At 41.6% G+C, this 23376-nt stretch overlaps 1 protein-coding gene across 2 annotated transcripts in view; it reads left to right on the top strand.

Annotated features, from left to right (window-relative positions):
- Positions 1 to 23376, top strand: part of ALDH18A1 (aldehyde dehydrogenase 18 family member A1) — a 40704-nt gene that overhangs the window by 6931 nt on the left and 10397 nt on the right. Inside the window, exons 3-12 of one of the 2 annotated variants that reach the window (XM_027960486.3) lie at positions 3729 to 3943; positions 7847 to 7996; positions 8087 to 8191; positions 11259 to 11411; positions 11840 to 11930; positions 16321 to 16445; positions 17462 to 17606; positions 18190 to 18263; positions 19410 to 19503; positions 22143 to 22363. In XM_027960486.3, coding sequence (XP_027816287.1) covers positions 3729 to 3943; positions 7847 to 7996; positions 8087 to 8191; positions 11259 to 11411; positions 11840 to 11930; positions 16321 to 16445; positions 17462 to 17606; positions 18190 to 18263; positions 19410 to 19503; positions 22143 to 22363 — 1373 coding nt within the window. Of the gene's footprint in view, positions 1 to 3728; positions 3944 to 7846; positions 7997 to 8086; positions 8192 to 11258; positions 11418 to 11839; positions 11931 to 16320; positions 16446 to 17461; positions 17607 to 18189; positions 18264 to 19409; positions 19504 to 22142; positions 22364 to 23376 lie in introns of both variants that reach the window. The other variant, XM_027960485.3, reaches the window with a different exon arrangement.

Here is a 23376-nt window from a genome sequence, read left to right as displayed (position 1 = left end):
AGACTTAGCACGCATGTACAGCCCATAAAGTGAAAACTGATAAATTGGATCTCGCCAAAGTTAAAACAGGCTTATAAACAGTGTTGCAAACAGCTAGGCTCTGCTGCACTGTATTGGTCAAAGCAAGTCATAGGGCCAGGAGAGGAGAAAATAGATTCCACCTGTGGATGGGAACAGCTTCACGTATTGTGGCCGTTTTTGCAGTCTGATAATGCTGATAAGTTACTCAGCTTCTCTGAGCCGCAGCTACCTTATGTATAAAATGAGGCTAAGATTGAAGGCGGGAGGAGAAAGGGACAACAGAGGATGATATGGTTGGATGGCATCACCGATTCAATGGGCATGAGTTTGAGTAAACTCCGGGAGTTGGTGATGGACTGGCGTGCTGTAGTCCATGGGATCGCAAAGAGTTGTACACACTGAGCGACTGAACTGAACTGAATAATAAAAACTCATGCGTAGTAATACCTAACTCCTGAGTCTTAACTCATGAGAATTCAGAAAGATGATGATGATGATAGTCATAGCTAACACATTTTTATATATCACCTAATATTTATTAAGTGTTTACTTTGTGCCAGTCCCTGTTCATGCATTAACTCATTGCATCCTCCACAAAAACCTTATGAGGAAAATGAAGTAACAGCAAGTAAGTGAAGGAGTTGAGATTCCAACCCAGGAAGTCTGACTCCAGAGTCAGACACTCCCTTCGTATTTCCTGTTCCTCTGTATAAGGTGTAGGAATAGTTTTAACACAGTTCCTGGTATATATAAGTATTCACTTTAGGGTTTTTATTGTTGATATTATTGTTTATTCTTATTAGACTCATTCACAGGAGACACTTTGTGATCTTATCCCTAGATTTTTCTTTGTATTCAGTTATTTCTGGAGCCCCATGTTCACTGACCATGATGAGCATAAGAGCAAAAAAGAGAAAAGGCAAATGAGAAAGCATATAGATACAAACAGAGGAAAGTAGAAGGGCAGGAAGGGAGATAGAAACCATGTCCAGGTCCCTTCCTGTTCAGGCCTGAAACACAGCCTCATTACTGAGTATTAGGACTCTGATGCTGAAAAGCTAAAGGGCTTCTCCCTTGAAGTGTGATTCGTGGCACTTTTGATGAATATGGGCAACCCCTCCCCCCAGCACATGTGTATACATATGTACCTTGGTATCCCTTTATCCTTAACAGGAGTAGATGGCTTTTCTTTGGGGCCTAAAGGTCCTTAGAAGATGGGAAGAGATTACCTATTCAGAAGCTGTGGATTTTTGCTAACTAATCAAGGCCTTCTCAGTCCTTCATATGAACCCCAAAAAGTATAATACACTGCAGAACATAAAAAATGTCCTCAAGGAAGATGGGATCAATCTAGAAGGGTGACTGCATTGTCACAGAATAGGAAACCTGGGAAAGCCCTGGGCCCCATAGAATGCTCCTTGGTGCGGAGCCCACTGGATGTGACCAAGCTTTTATTTGCTAAAAACCTTGTTCATAGATGTGGCCTCTTCTTGAACCTTTCCTTAAACCTGATGTGCTGTGATCCAGTTGCCTGTCGCCAGAGTGACCCTTGACTGCCTGGCACCAAGCCATGCCACCCTCCTCAGCCATGCTGATACAGACTGTGGATCAGGAGTTTCATTTATGCTAACCTGGCTTGCTAGGACTTACCTGCTTGCCACTACCTGTGTCCCTGAGGTGCCCTCTCAGGTTGCCCCACCCATGCGCAGCACTTCTCTAGGCCAGGACATGTCCTACAATGCACAGGAGAGAAAAGTGGCCACCAGGCCTTGAGAGCTGTCAAGAGAGATGCATGCGACATGGTACAGCTCTGAGCGCTGCATACAGCCACTGACGATCACAGTTCCAAACGCCAGAAGAGTAAGTCTCTCCCTCTACACCCCTTCCTCCATCAGGTCAGTGGGGCCAAGACTATCAGGTATACAGCTTTTATGCTTAGACTCAGGTGTGTGTATGGCTTAGGATAGTATCCTTGAACACTAGGCCCGGGTACCTATATCGACCAACCTGATGAAGAAAAAGCTGTCCAGGGAACAGCCCCCGCAACACACCGGTCCTCACCAGGAACAGGTCCAGCAAGAGTGTCAAGCTCCAGTTCTATCCCAGCTGATGGGCTTACTGTGCAGCTGTCTGCTGGAAACCAGACTGCAAGTCTGTTGTGAAAAAAGACCATATTGTCTTTCTTTAATCGCCACAGATCTGAAACATTGTCACTTAAAGAAATGGTTAAGAGAGGAGAGAAAGGACTCTTCATGACTTCATTTAAAATGTTCTTTCTCATGTTTGTGTGTGAAGGAGGTAGAGAGGGAAGAGAAACACAGTGATCTTCCAGTCCATGAGGATAGGGATCTGCCTGCTTTACCCTAATTTTTGTAGTGTAGACAGAGACAGCTGATGCTCAGTTACAGTTAGAGGAGTCAGTAGTTGGGAGATAGAGGCACTGGGTAGAGAAATTCTGAGAAATCTGTCTGTAAATATAAAGGGAGGTAAGAGTAGTTGATTCAAGTGAAGGAGGTTACTCTGTAATAATAGAATTATAGAAGAATAGTCTGAAAAGTGGTAACTCATTCCAGTATTTATTAAGGTCTGTGGTGATATGTAGAGAACTCTGTGAGGGAAGGCAGTCAGCAGGAAGTTGGATTCACGAGAAGTGATAAGGAGGGTCAGTGCCTGAAGTTCAGGTGTGACTTATTTTCAGCATTTTAATCAAGTTTTTTGTTTTTGTTGTGGTGAGGATTCTTTTGGGGGTTGTTTATTTGTTTGTTTTTGTTTGGTGTCTTAGAAATCTTGTTCAGTGTTACAAGAAGCATCAGGAAAGAATTGATTAGGGGCAGATGTCCACAGGGATACAAAGAAGGATCTGACTCCAACATTACTTCAGAAAGCTATCCAGTTTCTTTTATCCTTGTTACAGACATCTGAATTCTTGCTGCCATATTTGAGAGAAAATTTAGAGGGAGATTAGTTATGATTCTTTATTACTTATACCAGTTACTTTATATTGTCTTAGCTAATCAGACTTATAGCAGTGTGGTTTCTTTAAAAGCACACATATTTTTCTGGTTATGAAAGCAATACATTTTTGCTGCATAAGTTTGGAAAACATAGATAAGAATAAAGAAAAATAAGTCACCCATAATATCATCATGAGATAAAGTGAGATTAATATTTTTATTTACCTTTTTGTATGCATTTAAAAATGTATGTGAAACAACATATCATGACCATTTTCCCATATTATTAAAAATTCTAAAAATGTTAAATCTTTCTGCCTGTTTTTGAACATTTACTCTGCTTCTGATTTTTCCTATTATAAATAATGCTGATGAATAGCCTGCTGATAAATTTCTTTGTCTCTATCTCTAATTAGTTCCTTAGAATAAATTTCCTGAACGTGAAATTGCTGAATCAAAGATGTGAATATTTTTAAGGTTTTTAATACATTTTGCCAACATGTCTTCAGGAAAGATTGTTTAAATTCTTGACAAACAATATTGGCGTGTACATGTGTACTGGATACAAACTCCACACAATATTGGACTAAAACATGCTTGATGTGGCTTTTGATATACTGGTTTTCTTCAGTTGAGAATGGTAAAACTATTTTTTGATGACTGAACTGGTTACTATTTTGCACGCATATTTTCAATGAGAAATTATATCACGTATTTCTCTTTTTTTCTTGCATTTGACTTTGGATTCTGCAGGTCGTATTCAGCCCTCAGCCATCAGACATGTCCGTTCTTGGAGCAACATCCCCTTTATCACTGTGCCCCTCAGTCGTACACATGGCAAGTCTTTTGCCCACCGCAGTGAGCTGAAGCATGCAAAGAGAATTGTGGTGAAACTCGGAAGTGCCGTGGTGACCCGAGGGGATGAATGTGGCCTGGCCCTGGGCCGCCTGGCATCTATTGTTGAGCAGGTAATTCCCAAGATGGAAAATTCAGCTGAACTAAAACAAAGTCCATTTTTTAAGCTGTCATTTCAGATTTCTTAGCTTATAAAAATAATCCTCATTTGACTACAGTAGATATAACCCAATCTGAAAACTCCCTTTCCTGAAGAAGGTGCCACCAGGAGACAGCATCCCAGGGCAAGCAGCGGGAATGTCAAGGAGCGGAGTTGATTTCGTGCAGTTCATCCCTCAGGCTTCTTGGGGAGAAGGAGCTGTGTATGTCAGTAGTTCTTAATCCTGGCTGCATATTAAAATCACCGAGGGGCTTGGCGATGCCTGGGCTTCACACTCAGCTGCTTAATAAGTGAAGATGGGATGGCGCTCACCCCTCTGTGTTTTTAAAGTTTTTAAATTAGGGTTAGTCGTAGTCGTAGTCAGAGTTGAGTATCCAACTCTGGATTTGTGTGAATATTGAGCTTCCCCCCACTTTTTGCTAGGCTTTATCTTTTTAAATTAGCCCAGTAATTTTGAAATAAGTAGGAGCTGTCATTGCAAATATTTCTGAAGTTCAAATATTTCAAAAGACTCACCAGACTCCACAGAGAATACCCATATAAGACTTTCATTTAAAGGCAGAGGGATGCAAGGCCACAGAAGGGAAGGGAAGCAAGCATTGAGGGGCTGAGAGAAATCCTGTGCACAAGCCCCCCAGGGTCCTTATCTCCACAGGACATACTGTTTCCAGATTGAATCACCAGGAGATCTGTGCAAGGAATCTTGGCTTTGCAAGGCCTCAAAGCAGAATTTTCAGTGGGAATTTTTTACCAGACTGACCGCTGATAGTTTATCAGTAAAGAAACTGACCTTAAGGGGTCAACATGTGAGTTTTGGACTTTAAACATCACATCACAAATCCCACTACCCGTATCTTTTTCTGGGAGTGCAGGGATCAGCAAAGTTTTCCTGTAAAAGACCAGTACTGAATGTGTTACTCACTGTAAGCCGTTCAGTGTCCGTCTCAACTACTCACATACCATTGTACCACAGAAGCAACCTTAGAGTATGTAAGTGAACAACAAGTGTGGCTGTGTTCTGATAAAACTTTGTTTCCAAAAACAGGCGCAGGTCAGAGTTGACCTGCAGGTCATAGTTTGTCAACTCTTGACCAAGAGTCAAAAACCTAGACATCCAAATATCCTTGAGATAAAGCTGGAGTTTTTCTGTCCTAGCTGTAACTCAGCTCTGTCTTCCATAGCTATGTTTTCAGTTTTAAAAAACATTTTTACTGAAGTGGGTATTAGAATACTGCTGAAACTTGATGGAATTTTCATCATATGTTTTCTGTTCTAAACATTTATCATGAGATCTGCCTTTCAGATTGAATCCCTCAGTTCAATTCAGTTTAACAAATGTTTATCAAAGGGCTACTTCTGCTTTGAGGCCTTCCACAGCCAAGATTCCTTGCACAAATCTCTTGGTAATTCAATCTGGAGACAGAGTTTGGTCCCAGTGTAAATAGAGGGCTGCCTCTAACTGTAGTCTCTCCCCTTGGGAAACCAGAATAAACTGGGACTCCCCAAATAATTAGGTGATTGTTCAAGGCGGACCATATCCAGATGAGAGAACCCAAATGAGAGGTACTGACAGGTCTGGAGGTGGGAAGGTTGGATGAAAGTGTGGTCACTGCTGGAACTTCCTCAGAGGGATGAGCCTCACGGTGAGCCTTTGTGACTGACAGGATTTGAAGCAGCAAAGAGAAGTGTTCCATGCTGCTAAGTGCACATTGTGAATGGTGCCCCTAGAATTGTGTAGCCTGGTGGTCCTGGGAACAGGGAGGCTCCAGGAGTGGTCTCCGGACAGGAAACAAAAGCAGGAATGAGTTTGGCTGATGGGCCAGGGAGGGAGCTGAGCTTGAAGGCAGTGGAGGGGATTTCCTCAGGGAGAATGTGTCTAATTCCATTCGTTAAGGCTTTGACGCTGGGTGGACAAATTGGGGTTGTGCCTAAAAGGAAGATTGAAGATTTTGAGCAAAGGAGAAACTTGATGCAGTGGGGAGAACCTGGTAATGGTTTGCTTAGATTGCCAGCTCTCCTTCTAGGGACACACATGGACCTTAAGGAACAGTTTTCTAGGCCAGGGCAGTCCTGACATATGGAGTCCACTGTCTTGTCCAAGGATCTGATCACGTTAGGTAGACTCAGGAGCCAACTTAAAGTGGATTTCATTGGCCACAGATGAGAATATCTGAATATCGATAATTATTGCACTGAATTTAAGCACGTGAAATATATTTAAATCTATGAATGACAGTGATACTTTAAAAAATATTCATTGGTTACTTTTGAAGGATTCCAGAGAGCCTACTCATTTAGGAAACTGGTGAATAAAGGGAAAGACAGATCTGTGCTGCCTTTCACATATAAATCATACCTCAAGGTAGCCAAATAGTTGATGAAGGAAAGTTTCCCTTTATGGAAGTATTCCGGCCTTTAAATAGGGGAGAAATGAGTGGATTAGAATATCAGTGTAGCCCGTAATGAATTAACCACTCTTGATGATGGTCATCAACAGTAACTAACATCACAGAAAGATGTGCAGGCCTTCTATATCCCCTTGATGGACACCATGACATGTAAAGAATTCTTGACAAAAAAGATCAAACCTCCATACCTAACAGCAGTTTGCAGCAAAGAGAATACAGCATTAAACTGTATCACAGGGGTAGAAGCAGGAAAGTCAAGGTTGAGAAACCTTGAAGGACAACCCAGTTTCTTTAACGAACAATTACAAGGGAAGAAAATGATAGAGGGAAACCTATGGATTAAAAATGAATTAAGAGACCCTTCAACTAATCGCAGTGTGTGGGCTTAATTTGCATCTCAATTTGAGCAAGCTTAAAACAGTGGGGAAATGTAAAACACTGACTGGATATTTGATATTAGAGAATTATTGAAATATTTTAGATAATAAGTTTAGTTTTGTGGATATATGCATTTACCCTGTGTTTTAGCAATTACTTTCAGAAATATTTGCAGACCAGCAAATAATGTGTCTGGAGTCTGGGATTCATATTAAAATAACAATGGAGCTATAAAAGGAATATTGGAGAGTGAGAAATTGGCCATAAGAGACAATTGCTGAAACTGGGTCATGAATCCACAGAAATTTATTATTTAATTCTTACCACTTTGCCTAAGTATGAAATTTTCTATGATAAAAAGTTTTTTCTCATTTCAAAAAAATTTATTAAAGTACAGTTGATTTACTATGTTGTGTAAGAAATAAATTTTTTAGATTATGATTTATCGTAGCTGTCTCATAAGTTCCTGATTCAGGTTTTAGTGTTCAAGCATCAGGAGGAATGGACAGGTTAGGAATATCGACTCTTTGATTCTCTCATGTGGATCCCTCCTAGGTGGGAAACAAAGTAACCAGCACTGTTTCAGGCAGACCGCGCAGAAGAGCAGCAGCATCTGTCCCTGGTCTAGCCAGAGGCAGCCCACGAGAGTCAGACGTGCCATCTCCCCAGGGCATGCCTTAGAATTTGAGAAGCCATCTGCCAAGTTTATGTTGCATTTCCTGGCTCCAAACTTGTGTTCTGGGCTTCATTTCCTCAAACAGCTAGGCCTTCCACATTATAGACTCTTCTATGTTTCTTCAAGTCCTGTCGGTACCAAACCTGGATGCATACCAGAATCCCGTTATTAAAGCTTGTCATTTCTGTCTGCCATCTACTTATCAGATTTGAGGAAATGTGTAGAACTCTGTATTTTTATCACACAACCTGGGAGATTTCTTCCAGAGCCAGCCCAGTGCTGATCTATAAGCCGGCACTTGGGATCCACTCATTAGTCTACCCTGCCTGAATCTCTTGTGATGAGAGGAAAGAGATATTACAGGGACTTGTGCCTTTTCCTTTGTCATCGTCAGGTGTCAGTGCTGCAGAATCAAGGCCGAGAGATGATGCTGGTGACAAGTGGAGCTGTAGCCTTTGGGAAGCAACGCTTGCGCCATGAAATCCTTCTGTCTCAGAGCGTAAGGCAGGCCCTACACTCAGGGCAGAACCACCTGAAAGAGATGGTGAGTGTGGCTTCCCCACCCCCTATAACAGGGTCCCTTAGGCCTCTTCCCCACCCTCCCAACCACACCTTGTCTGTTGGCATGTTACAGGCGATTCCAGTCTTAGAAGCCCGAGCCTGTGCAGCTGCTGGACAGAGTGGCCTGATGGCCTTGTATGAAGCCATGTTTACCCAGTACAGCATCTGTGCTGCCCAGGTGAGAGACTGACCTTTGCAAGGGGATGGGACCTGTGAGGATGATTCCTGTGGAATAAGGTGATTGCCAGCCAGACTCTGGAGCCAGACTGACAGGATACAGTCTCAGCTTCAACACTTGCTAGATGGAAGATCTGGAGAAAGTCTTTAGCCTTTTTGTGCCTCAGTTTCCGAATTGAAAAATGAGGATGTCATCAGTGCCCCTTGCAGAGGGTTTTCAGGAGGGCTCAATGAGAAAATTTATTAAAAGCATTTAATGTGTTTGGTACAACACATACTTTTCTCAGTAATGTTAGCTCTTGTTGCTATACTTGTAACTCTTAGGACTGCTCCAAGAACCGATACTTCCTCTGAAGATAGGTTAGATGTCTTTATTTCATTGACTTCTTCGACTTTGGGTGGCTTGTTTCTCTTTGCATCTGGTTGCCTTATATAATACATATCTACTAATCACTGAAGGATAATGCTGTTGGTTCGTTGGTTTTTAATTCATTTAGCAAATGTTTATTGTGCACCATTTTGTACTGAGGAGTCTGTTAGACATCGGGGATACTGCAGCAAACAAATCAGCCATGTTCCAGTCCTCATGGAACATGAGGTTACCGCCTGAATGTTCTAGAATCTTCTTTCTACATTATTTCATTTTTATCTTAATTTACAGAATTCTTGTCAGTTGTATTTTTTAATCAACTATACAGCTGTACACCGAATAGAAATATTTAAATATCACCAAACAACAACAACAAAAAAAACCTAACTTCCCAAGTTATTTTCAGATTTGCTGCCTCTGATCCTATCATTTACACAGATGTTTTTATATACAGATGATGTTATTATATATCCTTTCAGGTTTGGCTCTTGCATTTCCTATCACTTTTTCTGTTTTTCCATCATTTTCCCAGTTGTTATCCACAATGATGTTCAGAGTGTCATTGAGTAAGGGAGCTGAAACAGAAGAGCATGGACTTGTTCACTTTTGCTTGTGTCTGGGACCCCACTCTGAAGTCTCAGATTTTTTTTCAGTCACATAAATGCAGTGGAAATCTCAATTTTGGGCACCTCTTATTATCAGTTCTTTTTTCCTCCATAGTCCAATGACAGTTTCAGTCTTAATTTTCTTTTTTTTTTTAAGTGCCTGGAACCAGGTGAGGAAAGTAAAGTCTAGGAACTTAGCTTTTGTTTGCCTTCATCTAGGGGCCCCTTCACTCCCAACACCTTTGCCTTGCCCAAGATCTGATCTATAGGAAATCTTTGCTCTTTGCACCTTATCCCATGGTTCCTTGTTTTCTTTAGTAATCCTGTTCTTAAGACCATTACTGGGGGCGTTTGAAAGTTTCGCATGAGTTGTCAGGTTAAAGACTTAAACAAGAACAGCAGCTATTTTTTCTTCATAGAAATGAACCTGATTTTCATCCTAACAGATTGACTTTGTCCAAACACATACTTTTCTCTCTGATACTTTTCTTGTCTTCATCTCTTATTTGCTAAACTGTTTGAGCAACAGATATTTTCACTGGACCTTTATACCTCCTGCTTGCCTCTCCTATTTACACATGTGTTTACTTTTATTGTTTGACCTTCCACCACCAGGACCAGAATCTGTATGTTCACCTTTGACCCAGACCTGTTTCCTACAGGACTAAACTTTCTGAAAAGACATTCATGATCTAACCTATTCCATCTTCCCCAAATCATCAGCATATTTATTCTCCATCCCAACAGCTAGTACAGGGTCTGGCATTTCAGAGGTACACAAACAGTTTATCAGATGAGTGAGTAAATTACTTCCCTTGGTGATGTTACCATTTTTGTCTTCATCGCCCAAATATCACATATCATTAAGGCTGCTGTTATCTTCTCAGTTACCATAGCAGACCCTAGTTCAGGACTTAACCATTCCCACTTGTACTCTTTCAGTACCTTCCTTATTGACCGTTTGCCTCTAGCTTTTCCTACCTCAGCTCTGTCCTGTATCACAGGAGCCTTCTTCCATGAACATCAGAGGGATTTCATTGAAACATTTAATTCATGAGCTTAGGAGTTTGTGACCATTTTGTTTCCTGCTGTCACACCCGTTTATCTTTCTCTCCTGCTGCTGCTGCTGCTGCTAAGTCGCTGCAGTTGTGTTCGACTCTGTGCGACCCCATAGACGGCAGCCCACCAGGCTCTGCCGTCCCTGGGATTCTCCAGGCAAGAACACTGGAGTGGGTTGCCATTTCCTTCTCCAATGCATGAAAGTGAGGTTGCTCAGTCGTGTCCGACTCTTCGTGACCCCATGGACTGGAGGCTACCAGGCTCCTCCGTCGATGGGATTTTCCAGGCAAGAGTACTGGAGTGGGATGCCATCACCCTCTCTGTCTCTCCTGCTAAACATTGCCTAATATTCTGATTCCAGCAAGGGGGAGCTGTTAGCCAGCCCCCACACCCAGCTCTCCACTCTTGCCTTTGAGCAGCTTGAGTAAATCTGTCCCTGAACTAGTTATGCTGAGCCCTTCTTTCAGTTTGTGTAAAGACTCATCTCCATAAGCCTCTCAGACTCATCCTACTTGTTCAGATACAGTCTTTGCTAACTCCGGCAGTGGTCAGCCACAGAGCAAAAATAGGGACAGTACGGCCCTGTTCCATTTCATTCAGTACATGTTCAAGGCAGAGTAACGGTTCATTCACTCACTCACATGTTTCAGCACCTACTGTGTGTATGGCCAGACTTTGAATCAAATGCTGGGATGCAAAGATTATTTAGAAATGGCAGTTATTACTGTCCCCAGATCCCTCTAAAGTAGGTACATTCATTTTCTTAATTTTGTAAATGGATGAGATTTAATAGCTAAGGATTAAAGTGTTTTTGCAAGATGGCTTGAGCATCCTAAAATCTTCCAGGTGATTCTTTTCTCTCATCTCTAGAAGAATTAGATAAGTCTCCAAAGATGTGTTCCATTTTGAACTTTTCAGGATCCAAGAAACCTAGTTTAACTCCTATACTCTTAGCATCCTTTGTATGAGTGCTATTCCTGGGAAGTTCCCTATTTTCCTGTCTCCCACATTTTCAATTTCTTTAATCTGTTTAGATTTTGGTGACCAATTTGGATTTCCATGATGAACAGAAGCGCCGGAACCTCAATGGGACTCTTCATGAGCTTCTCCGAATGAACATCGTCCCCATTGTCAACACAAACGATGCTGTTGTCCCTCCAGCAGAGCCCAATAGTGATCTCCAGGGGGTAAATGTGGGTAAAGTATTCATGAGGGTTAGCATGCTGTAGACACTAATGCCATGCTGTGCTGCATGTACTAACACCAGATATTGGGCATAAACAAGATGGAGAAATGGGAGAGAAGCTGGCCTCCTGGAAGGCTGCATAAGCTCTTGTAAAATCAGGGGGTTTCATTCAACTGGTGAGGTGCAATATGGATTTAAGGTGGTGCTGTGAGCATGGCTTGTGTGTGTCAGTGGAGAGAAGGGGGCATGTTTGGAGAGGGGGTTGCCAGTTGGCATGATGTTTTGCAGACTGAAAGGGCCTTTAAGAGCTATCATGCACATGCCCAGATTCATTCATTTTGCCTGCCAGAGCCTAGCTGAGTACTTCTGTGAACTTCTGTTAGAACTGCATAGGTCCCTTACTCACAACTTTTTATACCTGTATTTTAGGTTATTAGTGTTAAAGATAATGATAGCCTGGCTGCCCGTCTGGCTGTGGAAATGAAGACTGACCTCTTAATTGTTCTTTCAGATGTAGAAGGTACAAAGAAATGCTTTACTTTATATCCAGTCTTTGTTTTAAGTACTGTATGTGTGAGCATGAGTTCCCCTGATCTTTTCACTGTAGACCATTATTTTCTGAGCCATATGGTCTGAAGAGGGTTTTGTGATTCAAAAAAGGTGACGGTGGAGGGGAGGCACTTGGGGAGATGAAGTTGAATGCTGTGAAATGTTGTCATTTCCAGGCACTTTAATTCACAAAACATATATAATTTACCTTTTAAAATTTACAGTTCAATGATTTTTAGTATATTCATACAGTTGTTCAACCCTCCCCACAACTTAGAACGTTTTTAATCACCCCAACAAGAAAGCCGAACCCTTTAGCAGTCACTCCTCACATCCTTCGAAACCCTCAGCCCTTGGCAACCTCGAGTCTACCTTCTGTTTCTGTTTTTTTGTTTTTTTTTTTACTGCTCTGGGTCTTCACTGAGGCACGTGGGCTTCTCTAGTTGTGCTGCCTGGGCCTATATTACGCAGGCTCAGTAGTTAAGATGTGTGGTTTAGTTGTGGCATATGGGATCTTCGTTCCCCAATCAAGGATTGAACCTGGGCCCACTGCATTGGGAGCGCAGAGTTTTATCGGTTGGACCGCCAGGGAAGTCCCCCCTCTGTCTATTGATTTGCCTATTCTAGACATAAGTGTGATCATACAGAATGTGTGTGTGATCCTTCATGACTGGTTTAATGTTCTCAAGGTTCATTGATGTTATAGCACATATTAATACTTCATTTATTTTTATTGCCAAATAATATTCCGCTATGTAGATACACTACTTATTTGTAAGTTTTATTTACCTAGTTGTCAGGATGGTAGACATTTAAGCTATTATAACTACTGATTCTGTGAACATTTGTGCACAAGTTTTGGTGTGAACATACTTTTTATTTTACTTAGGGGTAGAATTGCTGGATCATTTGTTCAGCCTTTTGAAGAAGTACCAGGCTTGTTTCCTGAGCAGCTGCGCCATTTTACATTTTCCCAGCAGTGTATGAGGGTTCTCCCATCCTCACCAGCCCTTCCTTCCTGGTATCTGCCATTTTGATTATAGCCATGCTGGTGGGTGTGAAGTGATACCGCCTTGTGGTCTTGATCACTTTTAGTTTTTAATGTAAATCATGAGATACATTATTTTAAATTGGCTCCACTATGGAAATTCCAGGCTGTGTGACCACTGTGTTCTTGTGTGTTACTCTGTTCCTCTCTGCATTCCCCCTCTTCATGGAGGGGCCCTCCCAGCTCCAACCTGGCTTCCCATTCACTCTGTTCACTTTCTTAACCTGCTCCCATTTTGATCCATAGAGAATATGGTTCAGTTCAGTCGCTCAGTCGTGTCTGATTCTTTGCGACCCCATGAATTGCAGCACGCCAGGCCTCCCTGTCCATCACCAACTCCCGGAGTTCACTCAAACTCGTGTCCTTCAAGTCGGTGATGCTATCCAGCCATCTCATCCTCTGTCGTCCCCTTCTCTTCCTGCCCCTAATCCCTCCCAGCATCAGAGCCTTTTCCAATAAGTCAACTCTTTGCATGAGGTGGCCAAAGTATTGGAATTTCAACTTTAGCATTAGTCCTTCCAATGAACACCCAGGACTGGTCTCCTCTCAAATGGACTGGTTCGATCTTGCAGTCCAAGGGACTCTCAAGAGTCTTCTCCAACACCACAGTTCAAAAGCATCAATTCTTCAGCGCTCAGCTTTCTTCACAGTCCAACTCTCATATCCATACATGACTACTGGAAAAACCGTAGCCTTGACTAGACAGACCTTTGTTGGCAAAGTAATATCTCTGCTTTTCAATATACTATCTAGGTTGGTCATAACTTTCCTTCTAAAGAGTAAGCGTCTTTTAATTTCATGGCTACAGTCACCATCTGCAGTGATTTTGGAGCCCCAAAAAATAAAGTCTGACACTGTTTCCACTGTTTCTCCATCTATTTGCCATGAAGTGATGGGACCGGATGCCATGATCTTAGTTTTCTGAATGTTGAACTTTAAACTAACTTTTTCACTCTCCACTTTCACTTTCATCAAGAGGCTTTTAGTTCCTTTTCACTTTCTGCCATAAGGGTGGTGTCATCTGCATATCTGAGGTTATTGATATTTCTGCCGGCAGTCGTGATTCCAGCTTGTGCTTCTTTCAGCCCAGTGTTTCTCATGATGTACTCTGCATATAAGTTAAATAAGCAGGGTGACAATATACAGCCTTGATGTACTCCTTTTCCTATTTGGAACCAGTCTGTTGTTCCATGTCCAGTTCTAACTGTTGCTTCCTGACCTGCATATAGGCTTCTCAAGAGGCAGGTCAGGTGGTCTGTATTCCCATCTCTTTCAGAATTTTCCACAGTTTGTTGTGATCCACACAAAGGCTTTGGCATAGTCAATAAAACAGAAGTAAGATATTTTTCTGGAATGCTCTTGCTTTTTTGATGATCCAGCAGATGTTGGCAATTTGATCTCTGGTTCCTCTGCCTTTTCTAAAACCAGCTTGAACATCTGGGAGTTCACGGTTCACGTATTGCTGAAGCCTGGCTTGGAGAATTTTGAACATTAATTTACTGGCGTGTGAGATGAGTGCAATTGTGCGGTAGTTTGAGCATTCTTTGGCATTGCCTTTCTTTGGGATTGGAATGAAAACTGACCTTTTCCAGTCCTGTGGCCACTGCTGAGTTTTCCGTATCTGCTGGCATATTGAGTGCGTCACCTTCACAGAATCATCTTTCAGGATTTGAGATAGCTCAACTGGAATTCCATCACCTCCAGTAGCTTTGTTTGTAGTGATGCTTTCTAAGGCCCACGTGACTTCACATTCTAGAATGTCTGAGAAGATGGTAGAGGTATCTAAAGTGGGCCAAACCTCAGGATCTCAAAAGTCCCTCATTACATTCTCAGCAAGATAGGAAAAAACCTATTTAGTTCCCTGCCCCACACCCATGGCAGGTTAATATGGCAGGATTTGTTACCCGTTTAGAGATAGCCAGCATGTATCAACGAAGACCTAGCATAGCCAGAAATAAATAAATAAATTTATTTTTAAAAAATAATAATAAAAATAAAACCCAGTTTGAACTAGACTTTAGTATACCTTAGTTTTAATGTAGCCTCAAACACCAAAACTGGCCATTGGCAGGCTTGTGCTCTTAACTCTGATTAGTTATCCACTGAATATTGATTTTTAGAAAGAGGCCAGAATTTTAAGTACACTCTTAGTGGGTTTGAGAGGCTGCTATAATGAAAAAGAAAAGTAGGTGAAATATCATAATGCTAGGAACTCGAGGTGTCTGGAGGTTTGGCTTAAATTGTCAAATACTGTTTATGATCCCATAGCATAATGCCTTCTGAGAAGAACCCAGCCCTGAACCCCCAGAGCTGTGAGCTGCTGGGTTGAGGCAGACAGGGGTTATGAGAGGTTATTTCTCTTTCTCTGTGTAATTGCTGCTCATGGTTTGCACTGCTTTGTTGTGCCCTGGACACTGACCATTCTCACCACTCTGATTCCCTTACTCTCTTAGAGAGGATGCGTATGGCCTGATTGTAGTAAAGATTTGGAGCACAGAGGTGTATTTTAGCACAAGAAAAGCAGTAACTTGAAACCAGAAACATCACTGCCTAAATGTCCTTCAGCCAGCCCCTGACTACTAGCAGTTCCCTCTGCCTGTGTTCCCCTTAGACCTCGCCTTTCAAGGCTCAGATACACTTTTTTTCAAAGTGAAATTGTGAAGATTTTTAATCTTGGATGGTATGCATATAACATTTTGTGTAACTCTCATTTTATGTCAGTCTCCTCAGTTTTAAAGAGGACGTTGGCTTTGTGGTGACAGATCTGCGCTCTTCTGCTAACTCAGCCTGACCTTCACAGGCTTACCCGTAATGTGGGGAGTGCAGTGTGACTTTTTGAAAGGGTACTCTGAGAGTGAATGAAAGCCTCTCTATTTCATTCCCTTGGAAATAGTCACATTAAACAGTATCCAGCTGCTGCACTGCTTGTGCAAAAGCCACTCACCTTTTTCAGTTGCATCCTTAAGGTTCAGTATCATAAGTAGCAATGGCAAAGGCGAGGACAGCTTCACTGTAGACTATAGGCAGGACCAGTAAATTTTGTGCCAGGGATATGGCCGTGCTCTGATGCTGGCAAATATTCATTTACCAGGCAAAGTTAATAAAAGTATGTAAGATACATCCTCCTGGAGCTGATTTCCAGTGTGGGTAGGCTCCATGGACCTCTTAACCTCTTTTCTCATCAGAGCTGGCCAAATAGCAGAATTTACCTGGATGAGTCGAGTACAGAGTGGTTGGCAGGTCCCCGGGAAGGTCTCTCTTGTGAGTTGCTCACTTCTGCTAACAGTATTACTGACGCTTATTTACTTTTTAGGTCTCTTTGACAGCCCCCCAGGGTCAGATGATGCAAAGCTCATTGATATATTTTATCCTGGTGATCAGCAGTCTGTGACATTTGGAACCAAGTCCAGAGTTGGAATGGGTGGCATGGAAGCCAAGGTAGGACTCTGTTGCCTTTACTGCCCATAACAATTTTAAAACCAAACAGTATTTATTCCTTCTTGCTTTTGTAATTGTTTGAGGGCTGATGTATATATACAAAGATGCATATTTAAATAAAGGTTTAATGAATATTGTGTACGTGTATTTAGTCATGTCTTTCTGTGTATGTATTAGTGATGTATAAAGAATGTGTTCATATTGTAACCTCTTAAAGAACAGAGTGTGTATTTTTTATAATTCATAAATCCTCTTAAGTGTTTTTATTAGAGCTCAAATATTTTCTGATAAAGTCTTTTACAAAATTCTTCTCTCCCATTAATTTTTCTAAGAAGTTATACCCTTCAGGTACAGCATCATTTGTAGCAATGGCAGAAGTGAAGACCACAACCCCATGTATGTAGCTCAGAGTACTCGATCATATTCTGGTCAAGCAGCAAGCTGGACACTTGAGTTGAGGCACGACAGGTCAAATGTAGAAGTCATGTGTCTCAGTACCAATGTCTTGGAGAACACACTGAGCACAAAAAGCAGATTGGTTCCTCTTTAGACAACGCGTGCCAGGATTGGGCTGAGACAAACACATGGGCTGAGTGTGTCTTCAGAGCTTCTGAGCTCCTTGAAAACCTTCCTAGAAGATACTTAAATTCCTTAGTATCACATTGTATTTTCTTTGTTTTTACATGTTTAAAGTGCAGGGGTCTAGACCCTGCAAAGGTCTGTATCACAAAGTATTGACTACTTAAGTGAATGCCGTTTTCAGATATCCCTGAACCTGTGTGATTAATGGTTGTATCAACATGTATGTTATTCTTGTACCTAACCAGAATTTCATAGTCAGTAATGAATAAATGCCATTTGGATATATTATTATCATTTTAATTGTTCCTTTTAAACATTAGTAAAATTTCTAGATATGATTTGGAATAAAAATCTGTTTCTATACTTCCTGGTAAAAAAAAATTTAAATAAATAAAGGTCTGAATCTCATCCATGGATCTAACTTCTCCCATTAGGTGAAAGCGGCTCTCTGGGCTTTACAAGGTGGTACTTCTGTGGTCATTGCCAATGGGACCCACCCCAAGGTGTCCGGGCATGTCATCACAGACATTGTGGAGGGAAAGAAAGTTGGCACCTTCTTTTCCGAAGTAAAACCTGCAGGTAAGTAGTTCTGCATAGTGTCCCGTGGTCTGTGGATGATAGCTAGTGCCTCCATGGCCTAGATGGGGCTGAAGACAGAGCTCTTCTAGGAGGAGGGCTCACAAAATTGATGTGCTAATAGTATGAAATATGGTGTAGTTTTGAATGCTGCTTGCAAAATTGGATTCTCCTATGTTTTTGTAAAACTTATCTAACCTGACTAACCTGCTAAAATCATCAAGTTAAAGAATATAAGTATCCATTTTCTCAAGAAACATTTGCTAGGCCCGCGCTGGATGCCAGGTGCTAGGGAACATTAGAGATGGAAAGATGCATAAGAAATGGTGTATGTGCTCTCAGATATTCAGAAGGTCAGCATTGTCATAGAATCTACATTCAGCAGTGCAAACACATGAGAAAATTTAAGCCAAAGTGGAACTGAGAACTCCAAAAGATGTAAATCATATTGTGTGCAGACAGGTTCTTGTGTTTCTGCCTAAGTTAATCTGGTATGCTCATCTGCCAGTTTATTGGTCAGAATGATCTCTGGATGTGAAGCAAGCATATCATGACCATGAGCTGATGTCTGCACATGTTTTTGCAGGCCCTACTGTGGAGCAGCAGGGAGAAATGGCTCGATCAGGAGGAAGGATGTTGGCCACTTTGGAACCTGAGCAGGTAATAATCTTTGCTGATAGTTCTGTTGGTTTTCAGAGCAAGTCATGCTGTGAGGTTTCGTGCACAGTCAAGCCTGCTGTTTCTCCATCTATTCCTCAGGTCCCATAGACTTAAATCTGGGTAATAAGTGTGATTCAGATTTGTTTTCCCCTTTTTCTCGATTTCATTTTCTCCTCTGTCTTTTATAGGCTGAAGCCTGAGGTAGCTTGGCATAATTATGATGTTTTGATCAAAAGTATCATGAAAATCATGAGACTAGAGAGGCTCCCTAATCCTGCCACATACTGGGCAGGGAAATGTAGGAAAGTAACTTATTCCAACTCACCCAAATCACGTAGCTTACCTACAAGATGGAAGCTTCAGTCTGCTCCATAGCTTAGCCCTGCCCTGTCCACAGTGATTCAGTCAGTTGAAGTAGCAGATGCAATAAAATATGAGAAAGTCGGGTGGAAGCGGGGGCTGGCTTCCTGATAGTTGTGATGTTAAGGCTAGATTTGAAAGTGATGTATATAGGTTTCTTCTGAGGAGTTCTTTGGCCTGAGAATGGAAAAGAAAATTTGAAATAACTACAAGTAAAGAAAGGAAAGTCCAAGAGGACCCTAGTTTCTCTTTCTCTTTAGTCACTTCTTTTACTCCTTTAGTAATCACTAGTCTGATTTCCTATGTCTTCTTATCTAGGTGGGTAAGGATTGGGGTCTCCTCCAGCATTCAGGACTGGATTTTTACATTAATTGTCAGTAATAATTATCCAAAAAGAAGAACTAGATGCAAAAACTTAACCTGGGAAATCAGGTATACAGCTGATGCTGTTAAATAAGTGCAGTGTGTATATCATGCTGGTTCCAAGTGCTGGCCCATCTCATCAGTGAGCCAAATAATGCATGCCTTCTCCCCAAACACAAGGCCAGGGTGTGTTAATCATCATGATCAGGAGTGGAACAAGAGGAAGAAAAGTGGAAAGATTACTACTGAGAGAGGAAGGAAGAATGAGGGGAGTGGTGGTAGGGAATGAATGAATGAAGTAAGGAGATTTGATTTAGGAGCAAGGCCTGGCACACTCAGAAGAGTAAGTCTAAAAGTGTAATGTGCATTCTTCATGAGTTAACATGTTTCTTATTTGTGTTAATCTTTTACCTTTCTTCCTAGAGAGCAGAGATTATCCATCACCTGGCCGATCTGTTGACAGACCAGCGAGATGAGATCCTGTTAGCCAATAAAAAAGACTTGGAGGAGGCCGAAGGTAACGAGTAGGCAGCTGAGTCAGTGTTATGGAGGGATTTGTTTTGGTTTTTAGTCTTTGTTTTATCAATAATTCTTACAGCATAGTCTGCCCAAAGATAAGATCGTTATGGAAGAAATTACATATTACACATCATTTTTTATTGAGGGTTGGTGGCTGGTGTTTGTTGGGATTTTTTGAAGTACACCTACTACCTCCACCCCCTTTCTTAGATATTCTGTACAACATCCACCCACCCCTCACCTGCTGAGGGGCTTTTTGCGTTCCCCACACATCACAAGTCAGAAAGGAAAAAGACTGAGGACTGCACTATTTTAGACATTCAGCTAATAGTAGATAACATTTACTGAGGCCTTTGTATTGCTGGGCATTATGCTAAGGAATTAACAGGCAGGATCTCATTTTCTCTTTAGAATTTGGTGCCTATAAAGTAGCTACTATTTATTATCCCTGTTATACAGAGGAGAAAACTAAAGTAGAAAGAAGTTGTTAACATGCCTAAAACCATGCAGTCAGTGACAGATTTGGGAGCCAAACCCAGATGGACAGTGTATATAAGAATAGTGGAAATAGTTGGTGCAGCCTGTGGTGAAAGATAGCTTTATCTCCTTAACCAGCATGTAGTCTGCCATCCAGAAATGCCCTGGAGGTCCTAATGATAGAGTAAGCTGAACTTATGTTACAGACAACTAAATTACGTGTTGAGTCAGACAGGCTCTCGTCTGTCTTTCTTTTTCTTAGTTCTCTGTCTTTTCCATCCTAAAATAATGGGGCTTGATTTTATCCTTGTGAATAAATGTGCCTCAAATCAAACATCCAAATCAGTAGATTCCCTTTAAAAAAACCTTGCAGGGCTCATCAGTGTTACTCTCATTCCTTAAAACATTTTTGAGCCATTACCTTGGAACTTTCTTTGGACTTTACATCTGGTCTTTTGAATTTTTGCAGTATTGGAAAACCACAAAAAATTTCATAAATGGAAGAAATCTTTTTTGACATCTTACTGAAATCTTTAGTTTAAAAGAATTAAGACCCGAAGAGATTAAAGCTGCTGCTTAAGATCACACACCTAGTTGTTGGCAGAGCTCTGACTTCTGATCCCAGTTATCTCTCTCTAGGAATCCATAAGGACACACATGACCTAAGAACAAAGTCTAGTGTATACATGAGCATAGTAATTGCCTTTTTCTCGGCGAGCCCAGTTTAGGAAATTTATCCTAAGATAAGATTGTGAGAGGAAAAAACAGCTCTGCATGTAAAAATTCTTTAAAAGACAAAGATTCTTAGAGCAGGATTATTTATTCCAATGAAAACTGGAAACAACCTGAGTGTTTAATAACATTGGTACAGTCGTGTGCATTGAACTGTGTCAAGTCAATGGGATGTTTAGTAGTAATTAAATTATTTTGGCAACATGGAAAATGTCTGTGCATTATGAGGTGACAAACTATAATATTTAATATGCACTACAATTAAAACTTGATTTTTAGCACATGGGGGAAAATGAAGAAAATTAATATAATTGGTTGATGAAATTATGGTTTCATTTTTTTTTTTCTTAATAAAAGGTTGCTTCCTCCACTCCAAAGTAAAAGTCTTCTTATTATTTTGTCTTGGTGGTTATGACTATAACAAAGAAGGGGAAATTTTTCATAGTATTATTCGACATTAATCATAATAATGATTTGTGATGTGTGTGTGTGCTTAGTCGTGTATGACCCTTTGCAAACCCATGGACTCTAGCCCCCCAGGCTTCTCTGTCTGTGGCATTTTCCAGGCAAGAATGCTGGAGTGAATTGCCATTCCCTTCTCCAGGGGATCTTCCCAACCTAGGGATCAAACCCAGGTCTCCTGCATTGCAAGCAGATTCTTTTCCATCTAAGCCACCAAGGAAGCCCAATGATTATTTGTGATATGTAATTCCAAATGGTTTTCCTGACTGCATGTGTATACATGTATATATATGTAAATGTGTGTATGTTTGTGTTAAGAGAGAGAATCACACAATGCATACTGTTAAATTTAAACAAAATTCTGTGTATGAACTTACCATAATTCTATTTGTTTTATTTTAAAACTAAACAGCTTTACTTCTACCTATTATAAAACAAATTCAATTGTTATAAAAAAAATAATGCAGAAAGATAGATCATCACTGTTCTTAAAGCTTTCTGACATGTGTCTGTGCACATGTATGTGCAATATGTGATAATTAGGGTCATATCATGCATGCTGTTTTATGGTTTGCCTTTTCCACAAACTATATCCTGGACAGCTTTCCATATCAGTATAGTAACTGCATTGTAGCCCATTGTGTGAATCTATAGGTAGAATCCAGTTCCCACTACTATAAAAATGCTGTGGTAAGTATCCACCCTACATGCAGATTTGCACATGAAAATGATAAATTTCTGGAACTGAAGTTGCTGGCACCAAGCTCATGGGTGTCCACACCTTTACATGATGATGTAAGCTGCCAAACTGCCCCTCCCAGCAAAGCTGTGTAAATGACATATCCTTGTCTCCCCGAGACCCCCTGAGTTCCTTGTCTGCTCCTAACACAGTGCCACGTGTTCAGTAAAACAGCTGTAACCCACCCTGGTCTACTGCTTCATCGTGTACTCTTCACACCTCTTCAGGGAGACTTGCAACTCCTCTGCTGAAACGTTTGAGCCTCTCCACGTCTAAATTGAACAGCCTGGCCATCGGTCTGCGGCAGATCGCAGCCTCCTCCCAGGAGAGTGTGGGGCGGGTTTTGCGCCGGACGCGAATTGCGAAAGACTTGGAACTAGAACAAGTCACTGTCCCAATTGGAGTTTTATTGGTCATCTTCGAATCTCGCCCTGACTGCCTACCCCAGGTATGTGACTAATGCCGGCCATTGGAGTAGGGAATTGGAGGAAGAATGTCTTTTCAGGACTCGAGATAAATCTCCGAGAGATGCCTTTCGTTTCCCTTCCTCCCACTCCTTCACCCTCCCTCCTTCCCTTCCCTCCTTCCTTTCTTTCCCCAGTGATAGCTTTTGAGACTTTATTCTCAGGTTGCTCTTAAGGCAATTTATATTTTTGATCCTTCCAGTAATTCTAAAAACAGTAATTCATATGTCCATTTTATAGTAGAAAAAACCTTAAGCTTATAGAAGTCAATACACCTGTCACACTTTTAAGGATGGAGCTAAACCTTGAGCCCAGATGAATCTCCCATTCTGTGATGATTCCATGCTTCCGCTGCAGGGGGCACAGGTTCAGTCCCTAGTCAGGGAACTAAGATCCCACATGCTGCGCAGTACAGCCCAAAAGACAAAAACTTAGTTCACCGGAGCACTTTGTTCCCTGACCACAGAGTGTCTGCTACCCTGCTGTAGGCTCATTCATCTAATAGCTGGTTTTGCGCATTTGAAAAAGACCATTTAATATCAGTGACACAGATGGCTTCCTGTAGGTACATCTCTTAGGAAGAGGAACTTTCAGTAGTTGATGGAGCCTAACATGTGAGCCCTTTAGGAAATCTGACCAGTCACAGGCTATAATTGTGGAGAAACCATGTGGCAAAGATCTTGCCAAGCAGCCATGCTCTGAAGTATAAGATGGAATTAGAGGGTGGCTTTGTTTGTGGCCCTAAATAATTCCCAGAAATCTGGAACCAGTTCCCCACGGGACTGACAGCAGGATGATACCAGCTCGCTCTTTGCACTAGCCCCAAAGTTTCCAAGAGAGAACAGAACCTTTTCTTCTAGGGCTTATGCGACCCTGGGAGTCCCACATGCTTTGTCGAGGCTGCTCCCTGACATGATCTAAAACCAGCTGGCCCACTAAGGGACTCCCATGCCATTGGGGTCTGTCCTGAGCCTGTGGCGGGTGCTGTCACACAGTC

This window comes from Ovis aries, chromosome 22 (genome assembly GCF_016772045.2).
Source record: "Ovis aries strain OAR_USU_Benz2616 breed Rambouillet chromosome 22, ARS-UI_Ramb_v3.0, whole genome shotgun sequence".
In the NCBI taxonomy this organism is placed as follows: Eukaryota; Metazoa; Chordata; class Mammalia; order Artiodactyla; family Bovidae; genus Ovis; species Ovis aries.
This window is presented reverse-complemented; position numbering and strand designations above follow the sequence as displayed.